General features: G+C 36.2%; 1 protein-coding gene across 2 annotated transcripts; it reads left to right on the top strand.

Annotated features, from left to right (window-relative positions):
• Window positions 1-2,629: 2,629 nt before the first annotated feature.
• Window positions 2,630-16,589, top strand: LOC148301748 (uncharacterized). 2 transcript variants are annotated; one of them, XM_088272770.1, is made up of 4 exons: window positions 2,630-2,727; window positions 13,559-14,899; window positions 14,985-15,077; window positions 15,391-16,589. In XM_088272770.1, the coding sequence occupies exons 2-4, from the start codon at window positions 13,590-13,592 to the stop codon at window positions 16,448-16,450; spliced, it is 2,463 nt and encodes an 820-aa protein (XP_088128896.1). In that variant the 5' UTR covers window positions 2,630-2,727; window positions 13,559-13,589; the 3' UTR covers window positions 16,451-16,589. The 2 variants fall into 2 exon arrangements, with proteins under 2 accessions (XP_088128896.1, XP_088128897.1); XM_088272771.1 differs by lacking the exon at window positions 2,630-2,727 and adding an exon at window positions 3,612-4,161.
• Window positions 16,590-17,571: the final 982 nt, after the last annotated feature.

Consider the following 17,571-nt stretch of genomic DNA (forward strand, 5'->3'; position numbering starts at 1 on the left):
TCAACAAGCATTATTAGTTGAATGATCTTTTTTTCCAGTTTTTAGGAAATAAATGTAGCTTTTAGTGAAGTTAAAGTACGAATATGTATGAATGGTTTATATATGGAATACTACGAAAGAAAAGGTGTTTCATTAAATAAGCATAATGATAAGATGATATTGTATCTGGGAAATAAATGCAGCTTTTAGTGAAGTTAAAGAAATGGTGGTAATTCAACAAGTATAATTAGTTGAATGATATTTTTTTCAGTTTTGTAGGAAATAAATGCAGCTTTTAGTGAAGTTAAATTACGAATATGTATGAATGGTTTAAATATGGAATACTACGAAAGAAATGTTGTTTCATTCAATAAGTATAATGATTAGATGATATTTTATCTAATTTTCTGGGAAAAAAATGCAGCTTTTAGTGATGTAAAAGAAATGGTGGTAATTCAACAAGCATAATTAGTTGAATGATATTTTTTTTCAGTTTTGTAGGAAATAAATGCAGCTTTTAGTGAAGTTAAATTACGAATATGTATGAATGGTTTAAATATGGAATACTACAAATGAAATGGTGTTTCATTCAATAAGCATGATGATGAGATGATATTGTATCTAATTTTCTGGGAAATAAATGCAGCTTTAAGTGAAGTCAAAAAAATGGTGTGTCATTCAGCAAGCATAATTAATTGAATGATCTTTTTTCCAGTTTTGTAGGAAATAAATGCAGCTTTTAGTGAAGTCGAAGCTTCGGTAGGAAGCCATTGGCAGCGCGTCGATCGATCGCCCGTCCGCCCCGCCGGGGTGTGGTGCGAGGGCAGGTGGGGGCGGGGGGCGGGGGTAGCCGGGTGGCGCGAGGGGTGGCGGAAGGAGACGGAAACACCCGACTGAGACGGACGTATAGGGGTAGCAGCAGACAACTTTGACGGTGCGTCAAAAATAAAATGTTTTTTAAAAAAAAATATTTTTTTTGAATTATGATCGTTCGAGGCAGTTAACCCTAGACTGCAGGACTTGTTTCAATATATTTTAATACGGGACTGTCGTTAAATGTACGACAGTAAAAAAAACTTCCATCTTACCAATAACCTTCATTAAAAATATTTAAAAATAAGTTAAACATGTTTTTTAGCCTTTGGTCAGATTTATATGTGAAACGTTGCTCTCCAGTTATTTTAATTAGTAAAAAGTACATTTTTTTGTAATTTTCATTTAAGCCTTCATTATTTTATATTAAAATGACCACAAAACGTGATTTGAGTGAAACTGGGCTGTCTCAAATAATTTTATCAAATTCAGAAGGGTGAACCCAGGTTAAAATTAAAGATATAAATATATATATATACATATATATATATATATATATATATATATATATATATATATATATATATATATATATATATATATATATATATATATATATATATATATATATATATATATATATATATATATACATACATATATAATTATTTCTTCAGTTAACTTGTATTACATTTAATACAAACTATTATTTACACTTAATTTAAAGTCATCCAAATATTTACACCTTCTTACAGTATACATAACATGACTTTTTAAATTTTTTCAGACATTTTCATTCTTCATACATTCAGGAATCTCTCGTACATTTTGAAACCCTTGTACATAATAAAAATTTCAAATTGTTTTTTTTTAACGGTAGTTTTATTCTTTATTTATTTCTAGTTCATGATTTTTAAAATAATTTAATACTATAACATTTTTTTTTTAAATTCTATCGTTATAAATTAGTTATAAAAATAAGCATATATATATCATTAGTCTTTATATAATATATCAGTCTCATTTTTTTTAGATATATATGTACATACATAAATTGGATTTATTAGGTTGATTTCAAATTTTAGATTTCTTAAAGTAGACATGCTATTGAGTGTGAGTTTGCCTAGAATTTTCACCCATAAATTACATGAAATTATAGTTACTTTGAACATAAAGAGTAATCCACTCACAAGTAGATATAGGCTTTAAAACGTATAATGTTGAAACCTAATAGGGCCATGATAATCGCTGTCGCATAAAGCATATCAAGATTATAGAGAAGTAATTAAACGTAGCTAGAATTCAGTCATTTGGACGATGGGTAATTCCAACAAAAAAACAGGTACCTACTTATGTTTGTATTTTTGTATTGTGTCGTTCATTGCGCGTACACTGAGACGGGACAATATATACACGATGTTTTATAATAATAATATTTGTATGATTTTGTACAGCACCGTTTTAGTAAAAAAAAAACACATTAAGGTCGCTGTAGAAAAATCAAAATATTTCAATTGTAGTATTGCTGTTTACGGATAGAAAAAAAAACTTCAAAATGGAAGGGATGCGGAGCATCCACAGCATATATGGACGGACCGCGCCTGATACATTGGTATAGTCTTTTTCCAGCGTTCAAACTAGTTGATGAAGGTAAATATCCAGATTTCCATATTCCTGTATCAATAACATTTTTATCTTTGTTATTATAGTAGAGGCGCAGGCTTGACGGCTGTACAAGGTTGCGTCGTGCGGCGCTGCCCTCGCGTGGGGCGCGTGGGGCGCGCGGGGGGCGGGGGGCGCTCGCCCCTCTCCGGGGGTGGGCGCTCGCGCTAGTGCAGCCCGGCCCGCCGAGTGGGTGGCACGTCGTCTCCTCGCGTACCGCGCGCACCCCACCCCACCGACCCGAGCGTCGCAGCCAGCCGATCCACGATCCAGGTGAGGAACAATCCCAATCTAAACTTAACTTAACTAAACTACACTTTTCCTCTTGCAATGCCACGCAGCCCGTCACCCAATGCGAAAAAAACACAATCGCGCAGTTCAGCCTTAATTAACCTTAGATTAGTCACATCCGGGACCCGTACAATGCCATTCGTAAACACGTCTTTCAGACGAACACTTTCGACGTAACAATTGCAGTAAAGCTCGTTTCCAAATCGCACTAACATTTATATATATATATATATATATATATATATATATATATATATATATATATATATATATATATATATATATATATATATATATATATATATATATATATATATATATATATATATATATATATAAAACACTTGAGTGTTGTATTTTAATGATGGTTCCATCTACAGGTTTGAATAATTAAATTAAATATTCATGTACTATAATCAAGTGGTAAAAAAAGTGTTTTATTTATAATTAAATCATGTCTTACCACAAAGTGAATGCCGAATAACATAAATATGATGTTGTTGTGCAAATTTTAGTCGAAATCATAGGAAATATATGTTTTTAAAGTTTATTTTTAAATATTAATAGCTTTATCAGTCGAAATATGTTGTAATTATGCGAACCATCGAGGATTCATTCAACACTTTTACCAAATAGCGCGCATTTGCGCGTATTATGAGGTCTGACAGACGAATGTTTACGGATCCAGGGTTGACTTTTAGACAAATTTAAGCAATCACGCCACTCTGTCAAGAGCGTCGCTCAACATACTCATCAAACTACGAAGTTCTTTGTCTTTTTCGTCTCGGTGTCGTCGTTTTACCGCCGGCATTATTTGGCGCTCCGCCATCGGAACAGGCTGTGATGTTACCCTCCTCTCTCCCGTTATGACTCCGCGTCACAGAGCAGGACGAGCGTATGTCCTTAGGTCTGTGAAGTTGATCAAAAGCGAGTGCAGTGGGTGGTGGTTCTGAAAATTGTGTATACAAAAGTCTCCCGCCGAGGCGCGAAGACCCCACTATTAGTTTTATTTTAGCCTTTCGGCAGACTGTGCCGCTATTCTCGTCACGTTTGTTTCCGAAACTATGTCATTCATGGTATAATATTGTGTCAGTTTGCCGTATCCCGCGTTTGAGTGTAAAATCACGTGTTATTGTTACGTCGGTGTTATGTACGCGAATTTGTTTTGAACCTCCGATACCTGTCACTCAGATAACGGGTGCCAAATTTGATATAGATTATAAAAATATACATTGCAATTTGCAAATAAAGTAATTCCTTTCACTTACACCTTCAATATACCAGTGAACTTATTATTTGTTAAGTATACAAGTTGTTAAATTTTATTTATTCGTTAGTAATAAATTAATTGATGTTTTGATCATACAATAAATTCAATCAAGTTGACAAGTTTCGGACCTCAAACACCAGTAAAAGGTAAAAATAACAATAATATATTTATATCATTAAAATTACTACGTTTAATTTATTGCTGAAAATTCGTTGTTTATATGATTTTATTTATGTCTTAACATAGAAGGAGAAGTTATTGAGAAAGTATGTAATATATAAGTCAGGGTATTTACAGAGTTTGCGACTGTAAATTGGACGGTGTTTAATCTAGCATTTGTGTCCATAAAATGAACATACTCAAAATATTTTACATAAAATAACTTATCCAAAAAATAAGTACATTTAAACAAATGATATTTTCAGATGTATATGAAAGAATTCATATTTCAACTTTAGCTTCTGTTACTAAACATGTTTTAAATAGATGGCACTGTAATTCGTATTTCAAATTGAAACGTTTCTGTCACTTGAAATAAACCATACATACATTCGAAATTTTATTAATATGGATGTTAATGATGTGCATAATGGTGAATGTTACTCAGTGTATAAAGTGATAACTTAATCACCCAATGATAGTTCAAAAGCCCAGTAAGTAACCAGACTTCCATACACCGATAATAATTTCATCTATTAGATTTATGTTTTGAACTGACATTTCTTGGTGGAACTACATTTTATAGAATAAAATAAAAACTATGTTATTTTTAATTTATTATTAGATTAAAACCAATATTTTTAGCTTTTCCACTTTTTTATTTGACCAGCGACCGGGTTTCGTCGTTACCGACATCATCAGACTGGTGAGAGGCTATACAAATTGTTATGTTATATATAAAAGAAGGCAGGAGTTGATAACCATGATTTGATATAATTTTATGAGAAATTAATTTAATTTGAGTGAATTTAAGTATTGTATGATATTAAAAATATTTTTTATAAAGGTTTTTTTTTGTATTGAAAGCACGATTTTATATAAAGCTATAATAGATTTGCATTTTTTATAAATGAATTTAAATTATGTAACGAGGTATCAGGAAATGCTGGTTGACGGCTCCTTCCACTACGCTGTGGTTGTCCGGGGGGAGTCCGAAGTTCTCTGAAATGTAAATTTCCCGGCAGTCATTTCTTATCGACAAGACATTAAGGCATCTATTGTTTCTTTTCTAATGGGTAAAGTAAGGGAGAATGAATGTGTGTTACTTGATCATTTAATATGTCTTTATTATGACAATTTTTTAATCTATTTATTTCCAAAATTTCGAGCCTATCTAAATTTTTACCTTTACTACATTTGTGTAAGATTTTTACATTAACATTTTTATCGAAATCATGATTTGACTCTATCAAGTGGTTATTTTTTCCACATGAATTTTATTTGACCAGCAACCGGGTTTCATCATCAGACCAACTTCATACATATCGAAATTAAAAAAGAAACTCTTTATGTTTAGATATATGTATATGTGAATTTATATGTGTGTGTATATATATATATATATATATATATATATATATATATATATATATATATATATATATATATATATATATATATATATATATATATATATATATATATATATATATATATTTATTATCTTATCACATGGTGTAATGATATGAAATGCGCCCCGTAGCTGCATGCGAATGTCTTAGCAACAGGTCGTGCCTGATTCGAGGAAGGATCATAATATGTACTCCGTTATTATACTAAAGCAACAACAAACGGGGTCTTTCAGCACCATACATGTATGCAGTAGACGAAATTAGAATCGTAGCAAGGAGTAGAGAGCAATCGTAGCAAGAATAAAGTAGGAGACATTTATATTTAATGACTTTATGGACAGCGGGAGCAGGTTGTACAACTTTATTGCATAGTATGTAATCAAAGTTCTTTTGACCAAAAGAGGTATGCGCTAGATTGTGTTTGATGCGTGTTATAAAGTTGAAGCCTATGTAGGGCCATGATAAGCGGTGTTGCATAAGCCGTAGCTAGATTTCAGCTAGAGTCACTTGGACGTTAGGTAAGGGAGACGGTATTAGTATTAGCATTTCCACTGCATTTTTTATAAAGGAGTAACCCGCAAAACGTCTATTTTAGAGACTCGTCTGGTATTATAGTAAGGATAGGGAAGGTAGATGTGAAAAATACATTACAATCGTTCACCCCGCTTTCATTCTACAATTACAGTCAAACCAACATATAGAAGACTTGAAGATATAAAAAGACTCTTTAAAAGAGAGCTGCCCTAAAGTCCCGTTATTTTACACCTCTGTCCGCCTCCGTGGTGTAATAGTTAGCGTGTTTAGCTACGAAAATTCGATTCCCGGGGGGAATCGAATTTTACACTCTAATATTTATTTGATATTACCCTGAACTGGTCCCTGATGCGCAGGAGTGATCACCTTGCCTTCATGTTAGTAACGATCAAGATAATACTGCGTCATTACGATGCAGTGCCCTATGCACCATTGGGTGCGGATAAGAGATTAAAGAAGAATAAGTAACAGAAGGCATGGATATAAGAGTGATTCTCTTTATAAGTGAAAAATATTCCAGTCTGTTATATCCAGGTTTGAGTGTAATTCCATGTGATAGTACATCCGCGTTTAATGTAGAATACTACATCGGGTGTCTCAAACGACTTGACCGGGTGGAGCATATTTCAACATCCTCGAGCACCTGCCCGATGCGGGCCCCTTCAGGCGGTCCTGCCCCCGCCTTGCCCCCCGCTCCGCCCCCGCGCCCGGCCAGGGCAGGTAGTAGATTATACGGGACCAAGACGCCCCCTACCCGCAACCCACAATTTTCTCCTTCGACGAAAAAAGGATCAACGCATGCGTCACCCAAAAATGACCAAAATTATGATTCATGACGTTACGACTAAATTTTACTTTTATTTTAAATAATATAGATAAATTAATTATTATTAAATTAAGTAAAATGTTGTACTTTTACTTTGTTTTAAATAATTCTAAGCGGAAAACAAATTTTTGAAATCTATATCTTACCCCATTAATGTCTACCGGCTTCGAAGCTAACCGCTTCTTTTTCAAGACTGATAAATACTTAAACAGTATCTACTTAACAATATTTAAAAAAATATAAGTATGTTTTTTTTTATTTTGCTTAGAAGATAGTGTTTTAGTATTAACCAATCAATTAAATAAATAAAATAATAAATAACTAACTAAAATAAAATACGTATTCTTATTCTAACGTCTTATCAGCACGCAATGGTGCTTAGAGCACTGCATTATCTTGATCAGTCCTGCGTTTCAGTCTAAAATGATATTAAATAAAAAAATTAAACACTTGTAGTACATATATAATACCACTTATTGAGTATTATTTCATTACACACGACTAGTTTCGAAAACTACATTGTTTTCATCGGCAGGTGAATAGTAAAGGTTGGTAGGGTAATAAATAGGGGGGGGGGGTTTGAGGAACGGGACTTTTTGTTAAAGAAAACATTAGAAAATACTGGTGACGTATTTTGAAAAAGTATATTATTAATTAACGTTTTATCAGAATTAATAAATAACATATTAAATAAATGTTATAAAATAATAAATTCCTTTATTTCTTATTCTTCTTCCCTCATCCGCATCTAATTTTGCAAAGGGCACTGCATCGTATTAATGCAGTGTTATCTTGATCGTTTATTCGATGAAGGCCATATCAGTTCTGCGTTTCTTTTACCAGTTCAGGATGAGAGTGAATAAATATAAGGGTGAAAATCCCTCATATTTATTTTGACCTCCCTTGGAATCGTACCCGGGACCTCCAGCACGGTAGCCGAACGCGCGAACCATTTTACTGTGGTTACGAACTAAAATTAATCGAGTAATATAAATAAAATCGATATGGCTAGATCATATTTAAAAATAATAAATAGTTAGTAAAATTTAATTGCATTATCTCGTTTATTTCGACTTCAGTCTTTTTGAGGTCTAAGAAGAGGATAGCATTTTTTGTCAAATCAACCATAGATACTGCTGCGAACTCAAACATGGAGCAACGTGAGAATAATATGATATATGTATTAGTTCCAAAAAAAACTAGTAGTGTGGTTGTCAATCAATGATGACGAATGTTACACGTGCATAAACAGATCACTTAAACTAGCCTATGACAGGTCGCAACCCCTGTAAATACCCTGTAAATATAAATGTTGATATCGTAGTCGTACAGGAGAAAGTGACCAACTACCAAAACGTAAAATGTTCAGGGGGGCATTTAAGTCACTTTTGCTTGGCATGAAAATAAACATCAATGCAGTTAGTCATTATTAACAAGTCAATATATCATACTTCCAAGTTTAAAAACCTTTGGGATTTTTTCAGGGCAATATTAAGCTAATAAGATATCAAATAGTCAATGATCATGTTTTGGTAAAAAATGCACCTGGTCACTTTCTCCTGTATGACTACGATATGTCAAAATACGAAAATTATCGATCAAAGAGAAAAATAAACGCAAGGTTGTAGAAAATTAAATATCCTGAAAGTTTTCTCTTGAAAAAATTACTTAATCGCCAGGTCGTAAGCCCGTGGATGCTCAGATCCCCATCTTCTTTCATATAGAAGTTAAGGCACTTATAATGTAATTTTTTATCCGCCTTCGTAGTGCAATGGTCAGCACGCTCGTTCACCGTTCTGGAGGTCCCGGGTTCAATTCCCAGGCGAGGGATCAAATAAATATAACAGATTTTTTCACTCTAATATTCATTCAATATTGCCTTGGACTGGTACCTGAAGCGGAGGGCTGATCATCTTTCCTTCATGTGTTAACGATCAAAATAACACTGCGTTTATATGCTGCAGTGCCCTATGCACCATTGCGGATAAGGATTTGAAGAAGAATAATGTGAATATTTAGTTTTAATTCAGCATAATTATTGTATAACCTACGTAGGTACCCATGTTACCCATGTGTGTGGATACATACTGTAAGTAACCTTTCAGCTCCCCGCCACGTGTGTGGTGTGTGGTGAGTGTGGTGTGTGGTGTGTGGGTGTGTGGGTGTGTGGGTGTGTGGGTGTGTGGGTGCCGGGGCGGACAGCGTGCTCCCTTCACCCGTCGAAACATCTGCCGGCTCGAGGCAAAAACTTACACACGAAGATATCGGGTTCTTTGATAGCTAGTGGCGTCGTTCATTATATCCAATAACCCTATCTAATTATTTTTCCGAAGCGAAGCGTCACTTAAGAATTGACAGAAAATATATTTGTCATAATTAAAATATAACTATGTTTTAAAATCACTTTAAATATTTTTTTTAGCTTCATTATAATGTCTACCGGTTTCGAAGCTGACCGCTTCTTTATCAAGACTATTAATCAGTCTTGATAAAGAAGCCGTTAGCTTCGAAACCGGTAAAATTGTAATTAAGTTATAATAAAATATTTATAGTAATTTAAAAAAAAGGTACATTTTAATTATTAAAAAATGTTTTAAAATATGAATTCAAAAGATGCTGTCAATTTTTAGTTTTGTTCTAATATTTTTGGGCGCCATCTTTAGTAGATAACAGAAATGTAGCGTCTGAATTGATGGTATATCTTTCTTGCGACTTCCTTCTCTCAGATCGTGTGTAAAGTAGAGAACGTCTTGCACAACGACCAAGAACACCCCATGTCTCCCCTCCGGCTTGTCGAGTACCTATCTCGCTACCCTCTACCCGAAGGGTGACTCCCCCTTACATTCTCGCTTCCCCTTCGACGGGGTTGCACCTGTGAGCTTATTTTTATATTCATCGTCGTCACGTGACGTCTCGCAAGATTGGGCAGAAAACAAAACGGTCACGTTGACGAATACAACAGTGGTAATACTTTGACAATAGAATTTAATATTTACTTTGACATAATATAATATGTTGTATTGGTATAATATTGGCAATACATCATACGAGTATATTGGTACTACTTTGACAATATTATTTATTTATATTTTTGTATTGGTAAAATGTTGACAATACTAACATACGAGTATATAGATAATGCTTTGAGACAGTTGCTTTTTATACCTTGTTTTGTTGATATTATTTTAACAATATGTACTATATTAGTAAAACGTTGACAATATTAGCATACGAGTATATTGGTAATACTTGAACAATATTTATTTATTTATTTATTTATATTTTTGTATTGGTAAAACGTTGAGAATACTTACATACGAGTATATATATAATGCTTTGAGACAGTTGCTTTATGTTTTACCTTGGTTTGTTGATATTATTTTGACAATATGTACTACATTATATTAGTAAAACTTTGACAATATTAGCATACGAGTATATGGGTAATACTTTGTTACAGTTGCTTTAAGTTTTACCTCGGTTTGTTGATAATATTTTGACAATACTTTGTGTTATTGGTAAAACTATGACAATACAAACACCGAGTATATTAGTAATACTTTGTGACAGTGGCTTTGTTTGAGCTTTTTGTAGGCAATTTATGTAATACTATCCCTACTACTAATACTTCTACTAATATCATCACGCCGTTTCTCGGCAAGGGTAGGCAGAGAGTATGGAATACTGTCCCATACACAACATATAACACTGTCCCAAATTGAGTAATTGAAATTACTCAATGGGAATAAATATTATTTATGCAATATGTTTTTAAAATACGACTTAGTAAATATTATGTTTCTAATATTCCTCACCCTGACAAACATGTAGTTTGAAACTGTAGGTCTCATTTTTAATTTTACCTATATTTTTACAAATTTACATATACCATATAGCTGTGTAGATAGCATAATTTCCCGCGTAATTTCATAATATACCGCGCAATTTCAAATTCAGAGTTCGTAAAACAGAAAATATTTAAAAATCGTCGAATATTCAGAGAGGCTCCGAGGTCGGGTATCTCGGGTAGGGTAGGCGAAGGCAGCAGTCCAGGAATGCACGCCTGGGTACCTACCCGACCCGACCCCCTCGGTTCTGGGGGCGGCGCAGGGGCGAGGGGGGTCGGACGGAAAAGGGGAGATGAGGTGATCGTTTTGTAAGGCGCGCGCCTGTGTGCGTGTGCGGCTGGCGTAGTGACCATAGCCCTGTCGTGGTGTGAGTGTGTGTGTCCCCGATAAAAGTGGAGGGCGCGTTGGAGTTGGAAATATCGTAGTCGTACAGGAGAAAGTGACCAACTAACAAAACGTAAAATGTTCAGGAGGGCCATTTAAGTCACTTTTGCTTGGCAAGAAAATAAACATCAATGCAGTTAGTCATTTGTAACAAGTCAATATATTATACTTCCAAGTTTAATTTCAGGGTAATATTAAACTAGTAAGATATGAAACAGTCAATGATCTCGTTTTTGTACAAAATGCACTTGGTCACTTTCTCCTGTATGACTACGACATGGTGACCAACCTTATCCGCCGACGTACTGCGATGTTTTTATTTTTATTTTATTATTATATTTATTAGTTGCCTATTATGTGCAAGGATTTATAGCATATCTAGTTTATGTCTTAAAATTATAGTGAATGTGTATAGTTAAGAATGTGGTCCCGTGGTTAGTGTCGCGGACTCTTGAGTTAGAGTTTCTCGGTTCGAACTCACTCTACCACAATCTGATACCTAAGTATTTCTAATAATGAGCCGCTCAGGCCTTTTATTATTTACAAGAAATATTCTTGTAAATAATTAAAACACAAATATTTATCGGCAGTCATTTTGTGGTATCTATCCATTTTTTATTTAAGTTTCACTTAGTACATATTACTATTTCTTAAAATCTATTGTGATACGTGTTTCGGCGTAAGATACGGCGTTTGAAAATGATGCGGAATGCACGTAACACGTGTCACAATAGATTTAAGAAATAGTGGTATTTACTAAGTAAAATTTAAAATAAAAATAAAAATAAATTATTAAGGTTGGTCCCTAAATATAATACAATAAATACAATATCTTATATCAATCAAGATTTGTCACATAGTCATATTTTCTAAATAAGACACCACTAATTCTGATAGATCTTTATGTCATATTGCCTCATCAATTTTTGTCAACTGCATACCTTCTTTCGCACATTCTGTTTCCAATTAAAATCTTTCTTTTTTAAAATGCTATATATAAAGCAAGATTTAGTTCGCGACACAAAATTTAAGACAAGTTCTTTGCAATTTTTTTTTCTTCGTAGCAAAAATCGCAATTGAGTTTCGCAATCGCAAATGTATTTGACTGCTGACAACAAACTAAATAACAAATCTCTCTCAAACTTAGCGTCGATATAGAGCACAGTTGTGCTAACTTGGCGAAAAAATCTGAAAAATCTTGAATCTACTCAGAAAAATCTACTCAGTCTTGGTATTTATTTGACAGAATGTATATATTTTAGATCACACTCAGAAAGTGTATCTTCTTCAAAATGAACCCTCTGGATGATCGCAGAAAACTCAGAAAATAAACTCTTAAATTCCCTAATAAAATAATCACAATTTTTACGGCTGCTTATATTGTTATTTGTTTTTAAGATATTATGCCTTTGTGTGTCTACTAGCTGAATACAATTGAAATGAATATAATAAATAAGGTTCAATTCCTATGCGTTGATGCATTCCGTCTGACGCACTGCATCGCCATACTCCACAATAAATAAAAGTGTCTAGCTCTAGCAAGAGCTACATCCCATTTTTCTTGCAGTAGAAAATTCGATTCATAGGAAAAAAGCACCCTTGATATAGTTTTTTTCTTAATTAAATTATTACATCCAACATTCGTAAGTGATATTAAAATACATGAATTCAATTTAAATTAGTTTAAATCTAAACACTAAAGTAGCAGTAGCAGTTGTCAATTTGTGGGTCACACTGCATTCAAATCTGAGCCACTGAACCAGTCACCCATGCACTTGTATGGGAATATTATTGTGACTAGGGAATGCGGGATTTCGGTCATTTTTATATTATGAAAATTCTGGAATTAAAAATTACTGATTTCGGAATTGTCGAAAAATTATGTTCTGGTATTTTCCAATCAAACATTTTTTTAAAAATAAATATTTAAGGGTTGTGTCTACGAAAAAAAATTATTGTGGTCAATAATTATTTTGTTTTCTTACCATGACTGAGTGCCTTCTATTAGCTAATAGTTTAGTTAATCTGTGTTTTACCGGTACTTTTGGCAATGGTCAGTATGGCATACGTGGCTCAGTGTCGTGTGGTTCAAAAGCCGGAACAAAGATTGACCGGCGAGCTAGGGCGGGGGCGGGTTGGGTAGCCGGCGGGGGAATCAATACTGGGCGGGGGCGGCCGCCCACCGAACTGTTCGCTGCCCCGCTTACATTGGCCGTCTTAATCCCTAAATTGTCGCATTTTCCTCCGTGATTTACATTCGCCATAAGGTCAGATGAATGCGGACAGCTTTCAGGGGTGCTCATTATATTTATACGGGATACAATTTGCGTTTATGTAGTTTACGAATATCTTTTGTACGCAACAGTTGTCTCGTTTGCAGCTCCGGAGTATGGAGAAGCGGAGCAGCTGACATGGAGGTCGCCATGCCCGGGCCGCTGGCCCTGGATTGCGAGGACATGTTCAAGGAGATCACCAAGAAACTATACGGAGAAGAGGGCGCCCTCGACTTCCCCGACAGGGTGACCGACCACGAAGAAGGATCCCTGCTGAAGCCGGAAGACCATATCACCGCTTTCGGTCTAGCCGCCCTCATGCAGAATGGCTTTCCGCCTCCCGGGATCCTGCACGCTAATTTCCAGCCAAAAACTAATCCCACGGCCGAAGACAAATGGACCGCCAGCGACGAGACCCTCCAGTGGAGCGCCTCGCGCATCGCCAGCTATAACCCCGCGCAGAAACTCTTCAAATGCGTCGACTGCGAATGCGTCGGCTTTCTGTCGCGAATAGCGGAGCATTGGCTCGGAACTCACTCCAATGCGCGAGTCTTCCAATGTCCGCAATGCGCGTACGGCAGTGCGTGGGCACGGTGCGTACGCTTGCATATGGTGCGAGAACATAACATGCCCGACGATCGGGCGACTGACGCGCTCGTCAAGGACAATACCGTCTTAGATGAAGTATCGAAGTACCTTCAGAGATTAAAAACGAAGGTCGACAGCGTATCTCCCCCCCCAGTCCCCGCGGCTGCGGGCCGAGCCCCCTCCGGCTCCCCTCCGGCGGGGATCGCGGGCCCCGCGAGCGTCCAGGGGGCTGCCAAGCGGTACGGCTGCCCGGCTTGCCCTTACGCCACCGACCGTCGTGACCTTTTCACGAGGCACGAAAACATCCACAGAGATGAAAAGCCATTCGAATGTTACGTATGTCAGAAACAGTTCAATCGCGCTGACCACGTAAAGAAACATTTCTTGCGTATGCATCGCGATCATCCGTACGATTTGAATAGAATAAGGAGACAGATACCTAAGACATCTCCCGGAAATTATTATCCCAAGGTGACCACCGATATGAATACGCAGCAAAATCAAGGAGAGCAATCTTACGCGCCGAGAGTTCAACACATCAAGACCGAACATAGCATGCATCAAGTCAAATCCGAACACGATCCGAATACCCTTTCTAAGAATTCGGGCAGTAAAAAGAAAGGTGAAAAGAGATACTCGTGCTGTTACTGTCCCTGGTCGGGAGTTGATAATTGGTGTCTGAAACGACATCTTAATACTCATCTCAAGCCCTTTGTTTGCGCACTATGCGATTACAAAGCAGCTCGATCCGAAAGACTTTCCACCCACGTTTCCAAGGTACACAACAAGAAGGCTTGTGGGAAGTGTTCTTTCCTCGCAGAAGATCAGGCGCAACTTTCCATTCACCTCCAAGAACAACAGTGAGTGTTTATTTTCTAAGTTTAGTTTCATTGTGATTGAGCATTCGCTTCGTATTATTCGCTTATGATTTATTTTTATTTTCAGTCACGTAGAGAATCGCAGTATAAAGGTCCCGAACACCATGGTGAGAGCGGGGTACAGTGGAGCTCCGACAGCGCCAGTAATGCCAACGTTTGGGTAAAATAATAATATAAACCCTAAGAAGCATGTTACGCTTAGCAAGGGAACTCCTCGGTGTTGGTGTCATTTGCTTTCATTTCATCTCATTTTCTTAACATTTAACATCTTCATCATCATCTCTTCTCCCCTTCCCTAGATTAAGCTTTACTAATATGTAATATTTATATAGAGTTAATGAGATTAGGGAACTAATCGACATACTAATACATTAACCCAGCACGCAAAATTTAGCCAGGGACCATGTATGACTCTGACCTCGCCAGAGGTAGGGTGATATTAATTTTTTGATAAAGTTCTTTTCCGCTGACAGCCCCTCGAGTGATGGAGGCTCCCTGGAACCTGTGAGGGTGTGGAGACCGCCCCGCCAGCAAGGCGCCGCGCGCCTCTTCAACTACATGGAGGCGTCCGACGGCTCCGACCAAGACGACTTCCCGGGCGGCGTGAGCGTCCGAGGCCACGCGTCCTACCCGCACCCGCAAGAAAGGAACGTCCAGGATTTTCCTAAAGCGGGGGATGTGGGCAACTCGGCTGAAGATACTGGCGAGCGCGATCCGACCGCGGCCCACGGAGCGACAGTCACATCTCCCGCTGAAAACTCGAAACATTTTACCGAAAGGAAGAAAAAAATACAGAAAAATAAAAAGTCTCACAATAAAGAAAATAAGAAGTCGAATTTCGGCTGCAATATTTGTTCGTTATCATTCAAAACGCCCGGATCTTTGGCGGCCCACCAAAGACGTCACACCAATAGCAGTACGCTGAGGTCGCCTCTTCTGGCTGCCAATGGAGCGTCGTCGCAGTTTCAATTTGACAATTCCTTGGCCAGTACGGCATCGGATAGTGCTATGTCCTCTTCACAAACCGCTTGGGAAAGTGACGAAGAAAACACCAACCTCAGAAGATCGAGGAAACAAAGTCAACCGAAAAAAGTTGTCCAGATAGACGGGATAGAAGATGTTTGTTTGCAAGACGACGGGTCTGAAGATAAAAACGTTGTTGCCGAACGCAAAACTGCCACATTAACATCGGGAAAATCAATCAATCAAATTGATCACATCATCTCGAAAATATCGAAACAAAAAGCAAAATTGGTTTCATTTTGCGACACCTCGTCTCGATGTTCGTCAGTCGCTGATACGAAATTAGATCAGTTCAAGGACTATGGAGTTATCCTAAAAGACAATAAACCTGCCCGCAAAGGAAAAAAGAAGTCTGTCAATCGAGATTTGATAGCCAAACTTTTGCTTAAAAAGTTGAGAAATAAGAGTCCGTACATTATTTTCAGATGCAAACGATGTCGACTGAAGTTTAACAACAAATACGAAATTTACTTACATAATAAGTATTGTAAAACGAGGAGATTTAAGTGACAATTGATGGTACATTCGTGTATTGTCTGAAATTCAGTGCCTAACAGTTTAAAGATATAGATTAAGCTTCATAGTGTACCTGCCATTGTTTTCTGTTCATTTAACTGGTGGGACATGACGTTGACTATGATGTGGTCAAGTATTGGTGATTAAATACTCTGTCCGCTGTTCTGTACGGTGGCATTTATTTATATGTGAATGTTTTAGATATCTTCATGGATATTGATCGATTGGTTTGGTCGATCTGTGTGGATCGATCAATTCAATCTCCGTACAATTAGAGCTATATTTTAATTTGATACATAGATTGTTTGTTATAATTTTGTTGCACCCGTGACACGATGATGTTATTTCATTTTTAAAGACATTTATTGTATTTAAGTTAGTTTTTCATAAATGTATCGATAACAAAATAAAAACTATTTGATTTTCTAAATGAAGAAAGTTTTTTAATATATTATTAGATTAAAAAGTTTTTTGTTTGTTTTTTGTTTGTTTTTTTTTTAAAGTTTTCTGAACCCTATCCCCATCCAGCTGTGCATAAGATACCGAATCGGATCGACGCAGTGTTAACTTGATCGTTAATAATATGGAACCAAGGTGATCAGGTTTGCGCCAGGGGAATGTATTTAAGGGGATGCAAATGACGCAAATTGAGGAACTTGGGGTGATAAATATTACTGCCATATGGGAAAGGAAATGAAGAAGGATTAATAGGCTAGGAAAGGAGAATAGACCGAAGGCCAGGGCGCTTGGGTTTGTATGATTATGTGTATGATGATTAGTCCCTTAAGGTAAAAACCATAAGAAACAAATACATTGACCTACGAACACTTGGCCTCCATGAAGTTTCAATTCCCAGCAATATTTTTTTTTCAAAAAGTTCTCACCCTGTCAAAAAAATATTTTTATTCAAGCAATAATTCGGAGTTCGAAATTTGACACAGGATTTATAATGGCTTCTGTTTATTATCTAGTTCCAAATGTAGATACTTTCTTGGAAAAATCTCAGAATCGTTCAAAGTAAGTTTAATTTCTTCAATGTTAAAAATATAAATACAGAGTTAAATGATATATTATACATAAAGAGTAATAAGTTATATATTTATATAGGCTAAAAT

Source organism: Brachycentrus maculatus, unplaced genomic scaffold, assembly GCF_059751285.1.
Source record: "Brachycentrus maculatus isolate JH-2025_06_01 unplaced genomic scaffold, ASM5975128v1 h1tg000522l, whole genome shotgun sequence".
In the NCBI taxonomy this organism is placed as follows: domain Eukaryota; kingdom Metazoa; phylum Arthropoda; class Insecta; order Trichoptera; family Brachycentridae; genus Brachycentrus; species Brachycentrus maculatus.

Coding starts and splice junctions, on each gene's coding strand:
- LOC148301748 (XM_088272770.1), top strand. CDS start 13,590: ATGGAGGTCGCCATGCCCGGGCCGCTGGCCCTGGATTGCGAGGACATG. Junction 14,900..14,984: donor ATTCACCTCCAAGAACAACA/GTGAGTGTTTAT, acceptor TTTTATTTTCAG/TCACGTAGAGAATCGCAGTA. Junction 15,078..15,390: donor CCAGTAATGCCAACGTTTGG/GTAAAATAATAA, acceptor TTCCGCTGACAG/CCCCTCGAGTGATGGAGGCT.